Raw genomic sequence first — 16,679 nt, 5'->3', positions numbered from 1 at the left:
TGCTCCTCCCGAACTTTGTTAATAAAACATCATTTGTTTGAAAAAATTACACTCACATTTGATTCTCAAATAGGTACCTATTTTAATCTAATAATCTACTAATTTGTCTAATCTAAAAGGTCTGGTGAACTGGAACAATACAAACTATCCAACAAACAAACAAACATAACTTGTTTTCCTGTAAAAAAATAAAACCTAGATACAAAACATCCATTTACTTGAGCTACATATTTTTATTTTTTATCTATAATCTTTTTAAGCATATACTACTAATAATAATTTTGATTATATTATTTTTATTCTATTATTTAAATTTAAATTGATCTTGCTTTAAAGATGCTTAGATATTTTACAGGAAAACAAGCCAAAAACATACTGATTAAGATTTTTTTTTTCACAGTGAATCACATAAGTCTTAAGGTAAAAATACAAACAAAATAACCCTTTGCATTATTTCCCACAATGAAAGCATCACCCAGTGAGCTGAAGATGAAGAGCCATTTCCTGTGCTCACCTTGAAAGCATATTCAGCAATGACCTTCACCACCTCGCTAAATGGCACTTTGGATGTGAGGGTGTGCCCATGGTAAATAACTGGCTCCTTTTCCCCATCCCAGCAGTCAAGCTCCACACAGCGGCAGCCTTGTCTTAGAGCTCTGTGCCACAAACAAACATGAACACTTTTACAATATTTGTTAAAGAAAAAGCATTTGTGTGAAAGATTTCACTGAAAAGGTCATCTCGTCCAGTATGCGTGTAAATGTGAGCACATTATCTGTTAAAAGCACCAGTGCTGTCTATTATATATATGAGCATTTTACCTGATATAAGCTTGAACACTGCTCTCGCTGATGAGTTGGTCTTTAGTGAGGTAGGTGTTGTGTGAGGAGGAGATAAAGTAGTGACTGAGTGGGCGGCTCATGTCCTGGTAGACTCTGCCGTGCTCTGGGTTATACACATCATTCTCCTTAGACAGCATGTACATGGTGAAACCATTGGGTGTCATAAACTGGTTCTTCTGGGCTGCATAAGACAGAACACAGATGCATCTCAATGCTAAGTATTACATGCCTGATAAACAGTGCAAATTGCAATAAAATAATACTGATTATTACTGTAAATTAAGGGGTGTACAGTGTACTGTTTTTTTTAATTACTGAATATTTAGAGGGTTTCTACCAAGGATCGTGTGATAAAATCATAGAAAGCAAAGTACAAATACCCCATTCATTGAGCTCATAGTTGAGAATAAGGCTCTGAGCATGCACAAGTGTGTGGTCCTCGCCCTGGTCTTTCAGGAATTCTCGCAAATCCACGGTGGAGAGGACACAACCATTAGCAGAGTACTGCTGAAACACTGCATCCAGCTCAGGCCGACGTAGCAACTCACGGCAAAACAACTCAATTTCCTCATGTTCAAGCCGTCCGTCTCCTGATTTATCACACTTCTGATACACAAACACATATACACACATATCAAGCAAATTAATTTCTTTTCATTTTTCCACACTCAATTAAAAACAAAATGGATTTTAAGAACATAAAATAACAGTTATTTCATGTTCTTAAAATCCATTTCATCTTTAGTGTTCATTATTGTCTGTGTTGCTTTTTTGTTCTGAAATTAAAGTGTAATTGAAGCATCTTAAAGCAGGTCAAGTGCTGCTGGTGAATAGAGGCTGACCTTAAAGAGGTTGGCAGCATATTCGTCATTCAGGTCTATGTTGATCATCTTGAAAAGGATCTGGACCTCCTTGTATGACATCTTGCCATCTTTGTTCATATCAGCTTGTTTCAGGTAGCCATAGATCCAAGTGAGAGCAGTCAAGGGTATAAACAGGTTAAAATTGGGTTATCAGTTTAATGCATTAAATTACAGTTCACTGTCTTAAAAATTCAAAAGTTTCCATACATTTATAAACCGAATGACATGTCTCAATCAGCTCCTAGATCATGAATCAGTACATTGTGTTCACAAATTTGGGCACTGATAAGAACCCTGGCTCACTACACATTGGGATACCAATGACTCTCGGAAGGATTTTGCGATTGAGACAGCTCTTAAAATGGCATACTCCCAGATCAGTGCCCTGATTACTGAATAAGAGAGCTGACTGAGACGCACCCTAAATGTGTTAGGGTAGCGGCCATATTTAGTTAATCATGAAAACAATAGGTTGTACTTAGGGACTATTCACTCATAACGCTTGTTTGCATTTAAAAAAACAAGAGGCAGAAGAGTGAAATGGACAATAATGCAAGAACAGAGGCACATTTTTAAAGATCTAACTTCATTTAACAAGTTGTAAAAAGGTGGCACTCGTGTGCGAGATGTTGAAAAAGCAGCGCAATGGTCTGTCTAGCACATATAGAAGTCTACTTTGGTTTTTACACCAGTTGTCAAACAATCTCAAAACTAGCGTGGCACTTCGTTGTCTCATGACGTGTTTTAAACATTGTGTCAAGATATAAGAATCTTTTAAAAATGCATCTGGAGTCCATGTGTTCTTTTTATTTCTGTTGTGCCTCTCATTTTCAAGCACAATGACACTTATTTGAACGCCCCTTCATCGTTGCTAATTTTCATTACACATTTTTTCAAAGTTCTTGCCACGAGGCATTTTTCATTTAAATGTTGCATACACTGAACGATCGACAACCAGGTACACAAATGCATAACCCGTGAACAGACCCTCCCAGCCTAATTTTCATTCATTTCATACAAATGGGTATGAAATGAATGAAAACAACTTTGGTACCCATTTCGTACCCCACAAATTATAATTAAATAAATTATTTCCATTTCAATTAATTTTAATTCTACCTGCTTACATTTTTAATTGCAATTCTGCATTAAACTGAGGAATTTAAAAACAATTATCAAATCATCTCTGAATGCCACACATCCCTGAGTGACATGTTCTCTAATAAATTTGCAGTCACTTGTTCCCCACTGAAGGAAAGAAATGCTAGACACACCAACAACTCTAGTTCATTAGCCTGATGAAAAAGAGAAGAGTAACTAAATTAGTAATGAATGAATAACAGTAAGGTATTTTCACTTGTCATTTGTTTATGACCTGGACTAATGAGTTGGGACTGTAGAGAACAACTAAATCTGATTAGCTGCTGAAGGATATTTGTCGAGTTTCTCTTTCTGGGTCATGTTGTTGACTCTGCCCTGGAGGGTTCGAATGCCACTGACCCAGTGCTGGGCTTCCTCTTTTGTGTCACACTGGAGATCCAAGCTCTTCCTCCCTCCTTTGAACAAAATGGTGAGACACTGATCTTCTGGGAGTGAGGTGGCCAGGTTTCTCAACGTCTCAGACTTACAGCCCTCCCACACGCACTCCACTTCCATCACAGAGACTGAGAAAAGGAGGTATTTTTTAATTTGACAAAACCGGTGTAGTTTAATCACACATTTAAAATAATATTGTTAATATTGACAGAGGCAATAAGTAAACAAACAATGACTAAGCACACAGAGACAACTTTGCTTTTCCTGTGTATAGAGTCAATTGGTCAGTAGACCAAATGAGCCAAAACAGCCTCTAAAATTAGAAAATGTCCAGTGTGCAGAAGGTAGACAGCAGTGGCTTAAAACATAGAGTATGGACTTTTTGCTCCAAAAAATGTCTCCATATTTGTGTCTTGTCAACTGGTTAAATGACTTTTAATAGGAAATAACTTGCTGAGAGACTAAACCTAAATGTAAGACAAGAAAACCTATATTTTAGGACAGCTGCTAAGCTGATTTTCCCAGAGATTAGCTGCATATCTGTTGTGTCAAAAAAACTGACCACAAAATGCAAGCTGTTGTTTTTATGTGCTGACAAAAAGCGCTTGGTAAATCATCTCTGTTTATCTCTGCATTATGGTGCCAAAACAAATAATTACAATTTGATTAAGAACAATTTTCTAAGAAGTAAATAGCACACAAGCTGCAAACATTAAAGTAAGAGCTGATAAACATATATACATATATATATATAAAAAATTTTTTTTTTTTTTTGGAACAACAACAACAACAAAATACAGTGCATGCATAATTATTATTCAAGTTGATTTTCTGATCAATTACTAAAATTACCAATTCCAAACCACATCAATCTTAATAACTACTAATTTTATATTTAATCATTTGTAAGTGATATATAATTGTTCATGAAGGCTGGAAGTGAAAAACGCCTTATATTCAGGTGTTATAATAACTATATAATGATTATTAAGCAGGTTTTCTTTTACAAATAAAATGAGACAAAAAGAAAATGAACTCATACTGAAAAGTCAAATATTATTAAATGCCCATGAGAAGGATGCTATACAAATGCAACACTAGAAATTGCAAAGTTAAAGCATGACCATTGGACAGTGAAATGCTCATTGGGTCAGCAGGATCACACAAAAACACATGTTAACTGCAAAAGAATTAAGAATTAAGTGTGAAACCACCAGGAACCCTCCAGCGCCACCATTTTCCAGAACTGCAACCTGCCTAGAGTCTCCAGCAGTCTTTTGAACTTTATAAATATCATAGTTTCCACAAAAATATTAAGCAAGAAAACTGTTTTCAACATTGATAATAATACAAAATGTTTCTTGAGCACCAAATCAGCATATCAGAATGATTTCTGAAGAATCATGTGACACTGAAGTAATGATTGCTGAAAATTATTTGCCCTCACAGGAATAAATGACATTTAAACAAATTACATTAAAACAGTATTACTGTTTTTACTGTATTTTTGATCAAATAAATGCAGGCTTGGTGAACTTAAGAGACTTCTTTCAAAAACATTATAAAAATCTTACAAACCCCAAACTTTTGAACACTATAGTGTATGGTGTAGCAGGAAATGCTGTCTAGAAGAAACAACTGAGATAAATATATATTTTTTTCATTCCTGCAGGCACACACACCACAGCGTTAGTGTACAAGTGGGTGTTCACGCACATGTCTCGGCCACATCACACAAAACATGATCTTTCCAACTAAAAGCAATTAAAGACCATAATTCTAATTAAAGACCATAATTCTAATTTAAGACATGTGCAGAGCTGCCAGGGCAATGATAATTATTCTTGTGAACTATATGGACCACACCATAAATTGAAGGGCTGCACTCTTCCCATGTAGTCACAGACTGTAATTAGAGTGTAGTGAAGCTTAGAGAACCCCCCTGTCTGAACTACAAATAGGCCAGCCCTGTAATGACTGTCAGTGGTGCGGCCAGTAGACCTGGATCCTGCCAGTTTGGGCAGCCATAATTAGGAGGTGTATTTACCGGGAGGGGCACGTACATTTCCACAGCACAGAATACAGAACATCATTTATCTACACACTTGCTTCTTCATGAAAACCTTATTTTGAACATTTCACACTCAGCACACTATGAAAAAAAAAAGGAAAAAAAAAATCCTAATCTAATACATAAAAACACTATATGCTGAGTATGACAACTCACAGGACTGTTGAGTTTTGGCTTTGTTGGTGGCCTTGTTGGATTCACACCAAACGGTGACTCCATCATTTAACAGCTTTAGCATGCGCTTCCTCTTCCAGCGTGGAGAACGCACCTTCGTCATAGAGGAGCCCTGCAGCATTGTCTTCACATCGTCATCGTCCTGGACCCCTGCAGGAGTTCATTAATAAGACTGATGATTTTGGCACTCTGAAAATCAGTATTAAGATCATATGAAACAAAACTATTCTAAACAAAACTGTGTGTAACCATAATAACACCTAATGTGAGTGAACGCAAAAAGAATGTATATTTCTTGAATAGTATAAGTTCATAATATATTTATTTATACCGGACATTATAACATACCTCACATAACAAGTGGGTCTTTAATTTATCTTCATTTTAATTAAAAAGCTTTTATGTATTCTATTTTTCTTTCTACCGGCCAATGATGATTCTGAAAGAAAACGCGCAGGGTTTGTTATAGTAGCCTAAAAAACACAACTTTCACGCGCATCTTACTGACAGATCAACCGCGCACTCTTATCTCAGTATTGTTGTTAATGTTGTGGTTATTTTAGCAAACAGTTTGCTTCGTATATATTCAGTTCAACAGCATTAAGTTAAGGAGAGTAAACTTTATCACTCAGCTGAACTCTGCACATGCATCACTTGGGTGTTAATGCATGTCCTTGAATGAGCATAGCCTAACCGCTTAGGTAATGTCAAAGATATGACCCATTTCAGGGGCTGCCAAAATTACAATTTAAAATCAGTCAGAGCTACAGAAATGCATTTTCATACTTACAAGCAACGCTCCATATTATGCGTACGTCCATCGGATTGGGTGGATGGGGGATCAAGCCCCCCCCCCCCCCCATATTACTTGATATGAACTATGAAGTAGGCTAATATGGAATATATATATATATATAATGTCTTACCCAATTTTATCAGAGGATCGTCTGGTTTAAGTTGGGACGTCCCGGCTCCATTCTTCTCCTTTCTCAACATGACGCAGTAGGTCCTCTTGCGTCTTAAGCTAGGGTTGAAGTGAATAAATACACGGATGGGTGTCTAGTTAGTGTGCAGTAATGATACAGCTCTAACTGTATATATATATATATATATATATATATATATATATCTGGAAACAGTGAAGACACTGCCCCTGTCTGATGACCTCATGAATGTTAAAAAGCTGCTGTGCTGTGACATTACATTATATTGTCTCCGGTTGTTATTTTACAAGTTTACGATACACAAATTCTAACCTACATAAATATAACGACAGAAACTTCTACCCCTTAAAAGCACATAAAACACAGATTTGGGTTTCCAATGAAGATGCTATTGTCCTATCTATGCTCTAAAACGGCAACCTCAAATTCATTATCTTAATCAACGACGATTTATAAGCGTTCAAATAGTATTAGATAGACATGGAAAATACAGCGACTGTATCTTCAAATCAAAACGCAAAAACCAAACCCACCGACAATATACAGCAAACGGGCTGATGAAGGCTAGACTACATAATAGACAGCTTTGTGCAGACGACTCTGTGCTGAGATCAGGATTAATAAAATGTCTCCCTCTAGCGATGTCAACTTCAAAAACAACCAACTGAATCAATCAAAGCCGATCAACTGAACATCTATTTCAAGCGTAAGGAACGATACAAGTTTAACGTTTGTAGCGTTTTTCTATTAAAGTAAGATTGATGTATACATTAGGTCTTTTTTATTTAAATCCAAACAATTTTACAGAAAATACGTTGTGCAAGCTAAACGCAACATTAGTGAGAAACGCAAATTAAAGATGCTGAAAGGTAAATAAATAAATATTTTCTCAAAATTATACGCATTTTTTCTATTTGTTTGCTGTTAAAATAGACCGTCAAAACAATAAAATAATTACAATTAATTTTCTTACATTTTGTTAAAATTATCATGTAATTAATTGTCAAACACATTTAATAAATATCTTAAAGGATTAGTTCATTTGTTTATATAAAATATATACATTTACATTTTTTTTCGAAAATGACCGATCGTTTCGCTAGATAAGACCCTTATTCCTCGTCTGGTATCGTTTAAAGCCCTTTGAAGCTGCACTGAAACTGTAATTTTGACCTTTAACCGTTTGGAGGCCATTGAAGTCCACTATAAGGAGAATAATCCTGGAATGTTTTCGTCAAAAACCTATATTTCTTTTCGACTGAAGAAAGAAAGACATGAACATCTTGGATGACATGGGGGTGAGTAAATTATCAGGAAAAGTTTATTTAAAAGTGGACTAATCCTTTAAGTTTACACGTTAACTTTGACAACTTAAAACCGCATTTTTGTAAAATCTCTTGTTTTTCGCTTTATTGCGAATTTAACACCAGTCATTGGCTCTCGTTTTGGCACAGAGACCAATCATCACCGTGAATACTCTATCACGTGACATGACCAGGAAGTGAACTCCTGTCCGAAATTCCAAAAGGTGAGCGATCTTTTATTATCATTATTTTTTTTTTTTTTTTAGAGAACAGCAGCATACAGTTTTCAAACTGATTGTGCAAAGAAATTGTGCACTGCTTTTGTAAACTGTGTTTCCAACGTCACCGGTCGTTATATTGTTTTTATTACAGTTATAGATATATGTCCGGGTGTTATGGCAGCAGGAGTACAGGGCAGGTGAGTTGAACCTAGCTAACTCTGCTTGACCTCCTGGCTAATAACCTGAAATCAGAGAGGACAGAATATCTAAATCATCTTGATGACTAAAAATAATTATATTAATTTAATGGGGGGGTTTAACTTCATAATCCTTCAAAGGTGTCTTACAAGTAATCTGAGAATACAATTTCTTCCTAAACTTGATTTCTGAACATTGTATATAATGGCAGAATGACACCAGTGAATGTAATTTACAGGCTGTCCAGTTAATGAACATTCAGCAGAAGGAGTGTGGGAAAGATAGAGACCGTATGATATACCAGCTCTTACAATGTCAGAGACTGAGGACTGTCAAAGGCGCTTTCAGGCGGCTGTCGACGTCATTCAAAGCCTGCCCAAAAATGGTAGCTTTGCTCACCATTGACAAAAATTACATGATTGTACATAACAGTCAACATGGCATCATCTATTGTAGCAGATGTAAAACTTGCACAGCTTGTCATTGCAAACATTTCTGTAAATTATAAATATGAGTCCACCACATCACACTGATTCACATAAATTGCAGCAGGTTGTGACACCAGTGGTAAATTTTAAATCGCACTTGCACAGGTTCCTACAGACCCTCTTATGAAGTGATGCTGCGGTTTTATGGCCTGTACAAACAGGCAGTCTGTGGCCCATGTACAGCCTCACGCCCTGGATTCTGGGATCCTATAGGCCGTTACAAATGGTAAAGTTTTAACTCATTTTTAACTAATTTTCATATTTCAGTTCCATTGTGTGCCTAATTAAAGTACATGTGATGAGAGCAATTTAAAGAACTATTTAAAAACTTAATGGAATGTTTTCCTGGTCTTGTGTCAGGGATGCTTGGAATCAGCTAGGAGGCATGAGTCGAGAGAGTGCCATGGCTACTTATGTGGATGAAATGAAGAAAGTTGCACAAGAGGTGCTTCAATGAAACCTTGTAAATCCATAAAGCAACTTTAGGCAAAAGGAAGTATTGGAAAATGTTCTCTAAATCATATCACTGTAAATAACATGCAAATTTGTGTTCAGAACGGCCAAGCAAATGATTTGTTTCCATAAAAAATAATTTGTTGTTTTATATCACTAACAGGTAATAGACACCATGCAAATCAATGAGAAGACTGCATCCTTTTTTCACTATTTTGAACCTCTCTATCACGTCATTCATGATATGCCTAGACCTCCAGAGGCACTTTTATCTCTCAGATCGGGTGTGAATTATTATTATTATTATTATTAGTAGTAGTAGTAGTAGTAGTAGTAGTATTTTTTGTAAAATACTATGAGTTCTGTGTTATAAGTCTATGATTTCGGTGTTCATTTCAAAGACGTAAATACCAAAGAACCAATTGATGGTTTGGCTGAACATGATGTGGAGAGGGCAACTCAAGAACCAGCTCTTCAACAGGAATACACGGAGACTGTCCCTGACAATGAACTTCAATCAGAGAGCACAGGTAGTGGAATGATTATCTATAAATGTTAGATGTCTATCCAGAAAATTTTGAAGTTCACCAAAACACACTTTTTCACAATGGAAGAACTTGGGTTTTAAGCTTGTACAAATACTTGCAATTTTACTCTGATCATTTTCACTTTTTTAATTTAAATGATATGAACCTACTATGGCTGAAATGCACCAGTCTTGATCACTATCCAAACATGTATGACCACAGTTGCTTTTCAAACATTTGTCAGTTGCATAAGTAAAAAATGATGCTAAGACTGTGCGCGGTATTTCTTCTCTTTCACCGCTGTATATGTGTGTAGAGCCACTTCTGTCTGAGGGTCAGGGGCCGACTAGTGACTCAGAGAGTGAAGTCTTCTGTGACTCATTGGAACAGCTGGACATTATTAAGGTCTGATTAAGGATTAAGGTCTAAAATTTGACTAAATTGAATTAAAATTTATGTGATGAAATACGACCCATGTTTTGTACACTTTTTTTTATGCCATTACAGCTTGCTGAAATAACTGAGATCTCTGGAATCCAGGAGCATCATTACAGCCCTCTCTCTCAGGTAACTCAGATGGGTGCTGGACATGGTGGTGAGGGGGCAGAAGATAGGCATGGTCCTCCCATGAGGAGGAGGGCTGCAGAAAGAGAGGGAATGCAGCAGGACTGGAGGGACCCTTCTGGTGAGATTAATGTGGATTTTTAATTCCACATTATAAACCACAACCCCTGTCATCTCTAGGTTCCTTGTGTCACTATTATAAGTGACACCATATAACAAACTCTTAGGTAAATTTTATAAAATTGTTTAAAATCTCCAAACACCCAGATCCCTACACTTACACTACCGTTAAAAGGTTTGCTCAGTAAGATTTGTTAAATGATTAAAATACAGTAAAAACAATAATACTGTGAAGTATTATTATGATTAAAAATAACTTTAGTAGTTGGATATATTTTAAAATGTAATTTATTCCTGTGATGACAGCTGAATTTTCAGCAGCCATTACTCCAGTCTTCAGTGTCACATGATCCTTCAGAAATCATTCAAATATGCTGATTTGGTGCTCAGGAAGTGAAACTGCCTTCAGGTCTCAAGCAGAATTCACTCAAATTATCTTTGTTACCACATTATCAGTGCAGATGAAAGTTTGGATGTTATCCCCAATATTGAAACCATGTTAAAGAAAAAAGAACAACAACAAATTATGTATGCATATGTTTTTGTTACAGGTTATATAGCTCACCGCAATACTAGATGGCCGGAGTGGCTCTCCTCGGGGGCTGGTTCAGGGCAAGGGGGAGGGGACGATTCTAAAGGTGGGCCTAACAGGCTACAGGACAGCCAGGTGGAGCAGCAGATCATTCTTGCCTTACAGCAACTCAGAGAGGACATGCAGAGTGTCAGGGAACGACTAGAGGTAGTTGAAGGTCTTGCGACTGCAAATGTAAGAAAGCTGAATAAGATAAAAACCAAAAATGTGCATGCTATTTATCAAAACTGAGCAGTATAAAGAATAGAGGCAGGACACTGCATGATTTCAATTAGCAAATATGAATTTGAATATGAAAGTCAAATTTTTAAGAATTCAAGGCTCAAATGGCTCAAATATAAAAATGTTGATCACCAGAAGGATTAACCATAACTGCAGTCATAAATGTTGTGCTATTTTAAAAGACATTATAATTTTTTTTTTTTTATATATTCGTTGTGTTAAGTTTTTTTCTGCATTAATCTTTTATTTAAACCACTAGTGTTTTAAGTGAATAAAAATTAACTCCATGATTTCATATGTATCTTTATTTTTATTATATCTGTATCTGTATATTTATTTTAAGGCTCAAAATACGCAATGGAGATCCAATTTACGATTCACAGCTGCAGAGGCTGAGGTAAAACTTCTGACAGAGCATGAGTCTCAAGAAGGAATTGCTGCTTGTCACTGCTATGTATTTTGATCAAATATGTGTGGAAAAGAAAATTCTTTAATATTTTAATTTCTGTTTTGCTGACAGGAGAAATGGTGGCCATTTGACTTCTCTGGACGCACATTGCTGCTCTTGTTGGTGTGGCCTTTTGTAACTCAGGGCTTAATGTTTTTGTTGAGGCGGAAGAAGAGAAAGATTCATGTGTGCATATAAATTTACTGTACTGAGTAGAAATTAAAGTAACAGTCAAACTAAAGAATGACCATAAGTGTGACCTGGTGGTCAGGGCTTCAAGTATAGTACTTGTTTGTTAGCGTCAGGTGAAGAGAGGAAAAGTTCTAACATCATATCTCTGAAATTTTACCATTTATCTTGTATGACCAAGATTCTGCAGTTCTGGAGTCCAGAAGCTTATTATATAATTAAATGTTCATGATGTGTTCCATGTAATGCTGGTTAAATGTAGCTGTGTGCCGAGACTTTGTCAATAATGTATGATATCCATACTCTATTTTTGAAAATAAGTCATGTTAATTAGTATCTCTTTGTTGATGGTTGAAAATGTAAATGCCATATGCACCACAAAAGAGAACAGACCTGCTGATCATACTTGGAGGATGCAGACAGTAACCTTTGCGTGGGGAACATAAAATGCACTGAAGCTGTCACTCTGATATGAGATAAAAGGACCAGCAATACAATATCTTCTGACCATAAACCATATTTTTGTTTGTTTTATAACGAGAGGATACAAATAAATGCACAAAACAGTCACATTGTGTATAAGGATCGTACACTTTTTATTTCAATTAAAAGTTTATTTACAGACAGAACTTATGTTTGCTGGGTTGTTTTCCTTTGTCTAGCTGAAACTCAGTTGATTTTGAATGGGTACTCGATGTATTAAGTAATATCTGGGTGAGTAGATTCAAACTAAATTCTTTTCTTCAGGATTTAATATAGTTTCATATTAGGTGTATTCATCTAGATCAAATTCGCGTACAGCCTCATTATCTCACTGAAATTATAACAAGTATCGTGACTCTTCCATTCGTTCTGTGGTTGTTGTCCAGAAAATGATGTATCATCAGTTTTTTGTTCTGGCCTTTCAATGTCTGGTTTGCGTTGTTAAAACAAATGCCTTCAGTGTGTATATGACCATTTCTTAGCACTACTGATTTAAGATGGAAAAATTGAGAGCTATGCTGTGTTTAGAATTGTGCTTTTACTCTCGTTCGACTGAAACGTTGTAATCTGCAAGAATACGCATTTAAAAAACTTAATGTAAAAATAATATCGAACAGGCCTTGTGTTCCGTTTGGCTTTGGTTCTTTTAACAGAAGCAAGGCAACTTGCTAACTTCCTTAGCACGACTTAATTTATGAGCGAGCGAGCCAACAACGGGGTTTAATTTCTCGAACCAAAGCATGTCCATATTATAAGAGAATGCATTGGTGTCTTCTAAACCGACTTCTTAGGTAATGGCGTGAAGGTGTACATCTAATCAGCTCTTTAGTATACTAAAAAGCTTTGCCAGCTAGCTAGTAGCTAAATCCATCTGTTATAACATTCCTGGCAGAGACTACGGGGAATTCCAAGTATTTAAATTGCAATATTTAAGATGATTTTGTTTAGAACTAAGACGACTGGTTAGTCTTATTTTTACCAGGTTGCTTGTGCTAACTAATTCATGTTAATCTAGACTCCATTATCCAGCTAGCTGGCTAGCGAACAGATTGCTAAACAATCGCTTCTTCGTTAGAGATCAATACACGTTACAACGCCAGGACGTTTTATATTTTGTGTTGTGATGTGACATTTAACTTGAACAAAGGAAAAATTACTTGAGTCGTTATAAATTGCAAGTTCGTGATCACCATGGACACAATGGTTACTATTCACTTTGAATTGTGAGTGTAAGCTGTTAAAAGAACTACTTTATGCGTGAGGGGTGATCAATCCTCACAAGGGCGCAGGGTGTGGGTTTAATTGTTAAGGTAGAGATGCAAAATAACCAAACGCGATATAGTATTATATTATTGTGTGCTTTATACATACAATAAGGCTTCAACACAATTTGTGTATTATTTGTTTGTAGATCGGTGAAAATTTAATGTGTCGTAGAATGAGGCGGATGTTTCTACCCGCTTCGGACACGCTTGGTAGCGTCCACTAGAGTGGCCGGGACAGCTTTCTTTTTGATTGACAACGAAATCCAGCAATCAGAATGCTTCTATGGTTCAGCGAACGCACAAAAAACTTTTTATCCAATGAAAATTGCGAGAGGGCGTAACCCGCTTAGGACCGAAAACAATTGTTGAATTGTGGGTAATGGAGTTTTGAGGCAGAGATGTTGTTGTGTTCCAATGCCTAGAGGGACTTCAAGTCCCACAAAGCAGGAAAAAACTGGAGGACTGGCCGCATGCGCCTTTACGTGGGGGAGGTAATAAATTCACAAGCCCCACTCTTCTCCGTAGCAGAAGCGAATTGGAGTTTGTAATGGAGGGAAGTGTTCTCGTATCCGTCGAGAAACGAAGTCAATAGTAGAGGGAACGGAAAGAGTTAACATCAACAGTCTTAGGTAGCATAGTAACTCAAACACGAGATTTGAATTGAACGGTAAGGTAACTCAAATTTTACTTATTGTTAATTCTGTTTCTTATGTTAAAAATCGTTCACTTTTGAGTAAATATTTCCCTTCTCCCCTCAGTGTTTGGTGGGTTGTTTTAAAGTACAGTGTTTATGAAGTTGATTTCTATTTATACCGCAGTTTAATAAAGGAGGGTTTCCCCTCATCTCACTGATCACAAACTTGTATCTCCTTCAGGTGGGAGTGTACAGTTATGGAGCTTATTAAAGAAGAAACTGCACCGGAGGATGACAGCAGAGGGCGGCAGAGAGATGGTCTGACAAGTGTCATCCCCTCGAAGCAAGTGCAAAGAAATCAACTGGAGATCTGTCCGGGTCTGTTGTCTGGAGATATACATTCTATGTGCCGCGGCCGGGATAGGAGCGATCCGGAGCCCAAGGCTGGCGACGCAGCAAGTGACGACGGGTTTCCTGCGGACAAAACAAGTAATAAGAGAGACTCTGGATGCACGAGACTAAACACCGAGGGGCTGTCAGATGGCCGCCAGGGCAAGAAGAAGCACAGACGGCGACCCTCCAAAAAAAAGCGCCGCTGGAAGCCTTACTTCAAATTAACCTGGGAGGAGAAAAAAGAGCTGGATGAACGCGAGACTGCGCGGGCGTCGCGGGTGCGTGCCGAAATGTTCGCCAAAGGTCTCCCCGTCGCCCCGTACAACACCACCCAGTTCCTGATGGAGGAACACGACCGCGAAGAACCTGACCTCAACACAGAGCTGGCCGGTCGAAAATCCGGGGCGATCCGCTCCGATGACACTGCCAGTGAGGATGAGAATTTCGAGGCCGAAGAGGACGAGGAGGAGGAGGGCGGCGGCGGTGGCGGCGGCGGCGGAGGAGGTAGCGACGGTATGGGCAGACCCGGGCACGCAGGTGGGGAGTTTTTGCAGAGAGACTTCTCTGAGACCTATGAGAGGTACCACGTCGAGACTCTCCAAAATATGTCCAAGCAAGAACTGGTTAGGGAATACCTGGAGCTGGAAAAGTGCATGTCGCGGTTAGAGGAGGAGAACAACTGGCTCCGTCACGTCCGGAGAAATCCCGAATCCCCAGCTGACGGCACTGGCGCTCAGCGCGTGCGGGAACTGGAGATTGAGGTGGAGAGACTGAAAGCCGAGAATAACGAGTTATTACTCAAAGCCCCCAAAAGTAAAGGACCAGGACTCAACCTGTCTCAGTCGAGCTGAATCGATGTTTTATTTCCGTTTGACACATCAAATCGTTTCACTGTCTTACTGCAAACAGCATCTCTATGGTAGTTTATACCCTCTCAGCCTATGCCATCTGAAGGTAATGTTTTTCTGACAGAAAATTTTATTAAAATTTTTTCGCGCGGACCCCCATATTTGGTCAGTCGAGAGTAATGTATGTTAGTCGTTTGTACGATTAAACTGACAAAAAGAATAGCCTGCAATGCTTTTCATGTTATGTAAAAAACGGCCAGAAACCGACTACTCCTAAGTTTGCGCGTCTTTGCCATGACGTCACAATCACATCTCAGCTAATTTCAGTTTTGTTAATTCACCATAATTATTGAATGTTTGAAAGCGCCTTTCATTCAGAAACAGAGCAAACATGCAGCGTTTCAGATTCATATTTAATGGCGCACATGCTTCAGTGTGTTAATGCATGATAAGACGGTATGTTGTAAACAGTGGAAAACCGTTAATGGTGTTTTGCCCAAATATATTGTCAATTAAATTATTTCACGTTTTAGTTCTAATTTTATTTATTTCTTTATGTTGCTTCTTATATTCTCTGTCAGTCTTTACAATATAAAAATCCATATAAATTTCTGAGAATTCTTTTGACACTTCCCACAAATCAATAACATGTTGTTGAAAAAGGAGTCACGATATATTTTAAATTTTTAACAAGCAACCAATTGTCAAAAAACAGTTTGTGCTTGCATAAATTTTGTATAAACTTAAAATTACTACTCTGTTTATAAATTTGAAAACAAAAACATTTGATTTTGGGCCTGGAACAGTATACAGTTGCATGAAAAAGTATGGGAACCACTTGCAGAATCACTTGAAAATGTGAATAATTTTAACAAAATAAGAGAGATCATACAAAATGCAGTGACTGTATGATTTTGAGATCCATCTTTTCACACTGAGGACAATTGAGGGACTCAAACACAACTATTAAAAATGGTTCAAAGATTCACCTATGCTCCAGAAGGAAACACGATGCATTAAAGGGTTAGTTCACCCAAAAATAATGTCATTTATTACTCACCCTCATGTCGTTCTGCACCTGTAAGGCCTTTGTTCATCTTTGGAACACAAATTAAGATATTTTTGATGAAATCCAATGGCTCAGTGAGGCCTCTATTGCAAGCAATGTCACCGAACCTTTCAAGATCCAGAAAGGTACTCAAAACATATTTAAAACAGTTTGTGTGAGTACAGTGGTTCTACCTTAATATTATAAAGCGACGAGAATACTTTTTGTGTGCCAAAAAAAAAAAATAAAAAA

The 16,679-nt window shown here is 37.4% G+C and overlaps 3 protein-coding genes across 8 annotated transcripts in view; 2 read left to right on the top strand and 1 right to left on the bottom strand.

Moving 5' to 3' along the window:
* The window catches only part of plcd3b (phospholipase C, delta 3b), a 76,112-nt gene extending 69,007 nt beyond the window's left edge, over nt 1-7,105 (bottom strand). The window contains exons 1-8 of one of the 2 annotated variants that reach the window (XM_051914344.1): nt 6,964-7,105; nt 6,413-6,510; nt 5,469-5,636; nt 3,141-3,369; nt 1,685-1,814; nt 1,223-1,448; nt 822-1,023; nt 515-656 (exon numbers count right to left, since the gene is read on the bottom strand). In XM_051914344.1, coding sequence (XP_051770304.1) covers nt 515-656; nt 822-1,023; nt 1,223-1,448; nt 1,685-1,814; nt 3,141-3,369; nt 5,469-5,636; nt 6,413-6,482 — 1,167 coding nt within the window. In that variant the 5' untranslated portion in view covers nt 6,483-6,510; nt 6,964-7,105. Of the gene's footprint in view, nt 1-514; nt 657-821; nt 1,024-1,222; nt 1,449-1,684; nt 1,815-3,140; nt 3,370-5,468; nt 5,637-6,412; nt 6,511-6,963 lie in introns of those variants that run through there. The other variant, XM_051914346.1, reaches the window with a different exon arrangement.
* A 573-nt stretch (nt 7,106-7,678) lies between these two features.
* Nucleotides 7,679-12,385, top strand: acbd4 (acyl-CoA binding domain containing 4). 4 transcript variants are annotated; one of them, XM_051914355.1, is made up of 13 exons: nt 7,679-7,728; nt 7,885-7,958; nt 8,107-8,152; nt 8,392-8,538; nt 8,747-8,867; nt 9,002-9,086; nt 9,258-9,378; nt 9,496-9,624; nt 9,938-10,026; nt 10,129-10,306; nt 10,857-11,044; nt 11,463-11,516; nt 11,640-12,385. In XM_051914355.1, the coding sequence occupies exons 4-13, from the start codon at nt 8,466-8,468 to the stop codon at nt 11,763-11,765; spliced, it is 1,164 nt and encodes a 387-aa protein (XP_051770315.1). In that variant the 5' UTR covers nt 7,679-7,728; nt 7,885-7,958; nt 8,107-8,152; nt 8,392-8,465; the 3' UTR covers nt 11,766-12,385. The 4 variants fall into 4 exon arrangements, with proteins under 4 accessions (XP_051770315.1, XP_051770313.1, XP_051770316.1 ...); XM_051914353.1 differs by having other exon boundaries at nt 7,696-7,728; nt 10,857-11,071; XM_051914356.1 differs by lacking the exon at nt 8,392-8,538 and having other exon boundaries at nt 7,697-7,728; nt 10,857-11,071.
* Nucleotides 12,386-13,978: 1,593 nt separating this feature from the next.
* On the top strand, nt 13,979-15,911 carry hexim1 (HEXIM P-TEFb complex subunit 1). Of its 2 annotated transcripts, none has more exons than XM_051914357.1 (2): nt 13,979-14,171; nt 14,380-15,911. In XM_051914357.1, exon 2 carries the CDS (start codon nt 14,396-14,398, stop codon nt 15,380-15,382), a length of 987 nt encoding a protein of 328 aa, XP_051770317.1. In that variant the 5' UTR covers nt 13,979-14,171; nt 14,380-14,395; the 3' UTR covers nt 15,383-15,911. The 2 variants fall into 2 exon arrangements, with proteins under 2 accessions (XP_051770317.1, XP_051770319.1); XM_051914359.1 differs by having other exon boundaries at nt 14,011-14,176.
* Nucleotides 15,912-16,679: the final 768 nt, after the last annotated feature.

Source organism: Ctenopharyngodon idella, chromosome 12, assembly GCF_019924925.1.
Source record: "Ctenopharyngodon idella isolate HZGC_01 chromosome 12, HZGC01, whole genome shotgun sequence".
Taxonomy (NCBI): Eukaryota; Metazoa; Chordata; class Actinopteri; order Cypriniformes; family Xenocyprididae; genus Ctenopharyngodon; species Ctenopharyngodon idella.
Note: the sequence above shows the minus strand (reverse complement) of the source record. Positions and strands in the feature narration are given on the sequence as shown.

Bases quoted from the DNA above. Each gene is read 5' to 3' on its own strand.
- acbd4 (XM_051914353.1), top strand. From the start codon at position 8,466: ATGTCAGAGACTGAGGACTGTCAAAGGCGCTTTCAGGCGGCTGTCGAC. The intron at 9,087-9,257 runs GTGCTTCAATGA...TATCACTAACAG, and splicing joins TGAAGAAAGTTGCACAAGAG to GTAATAGACACCATGCAAAT. The intron at 11,072-11,462 runs GTAAGAAAGCTG...ATTTATTTTAAG, and splicing joins AAGGTCTTGCGACTGCAAAT to GCTCAAAATACGCAATGGAG.
- hexim1 (XM_051914357.1), top strand. From the start codon at position 14,396: ATGGAGCTTATTAAAGAAGAAACTGCACCGGAGGATGACAGCAGAGGG.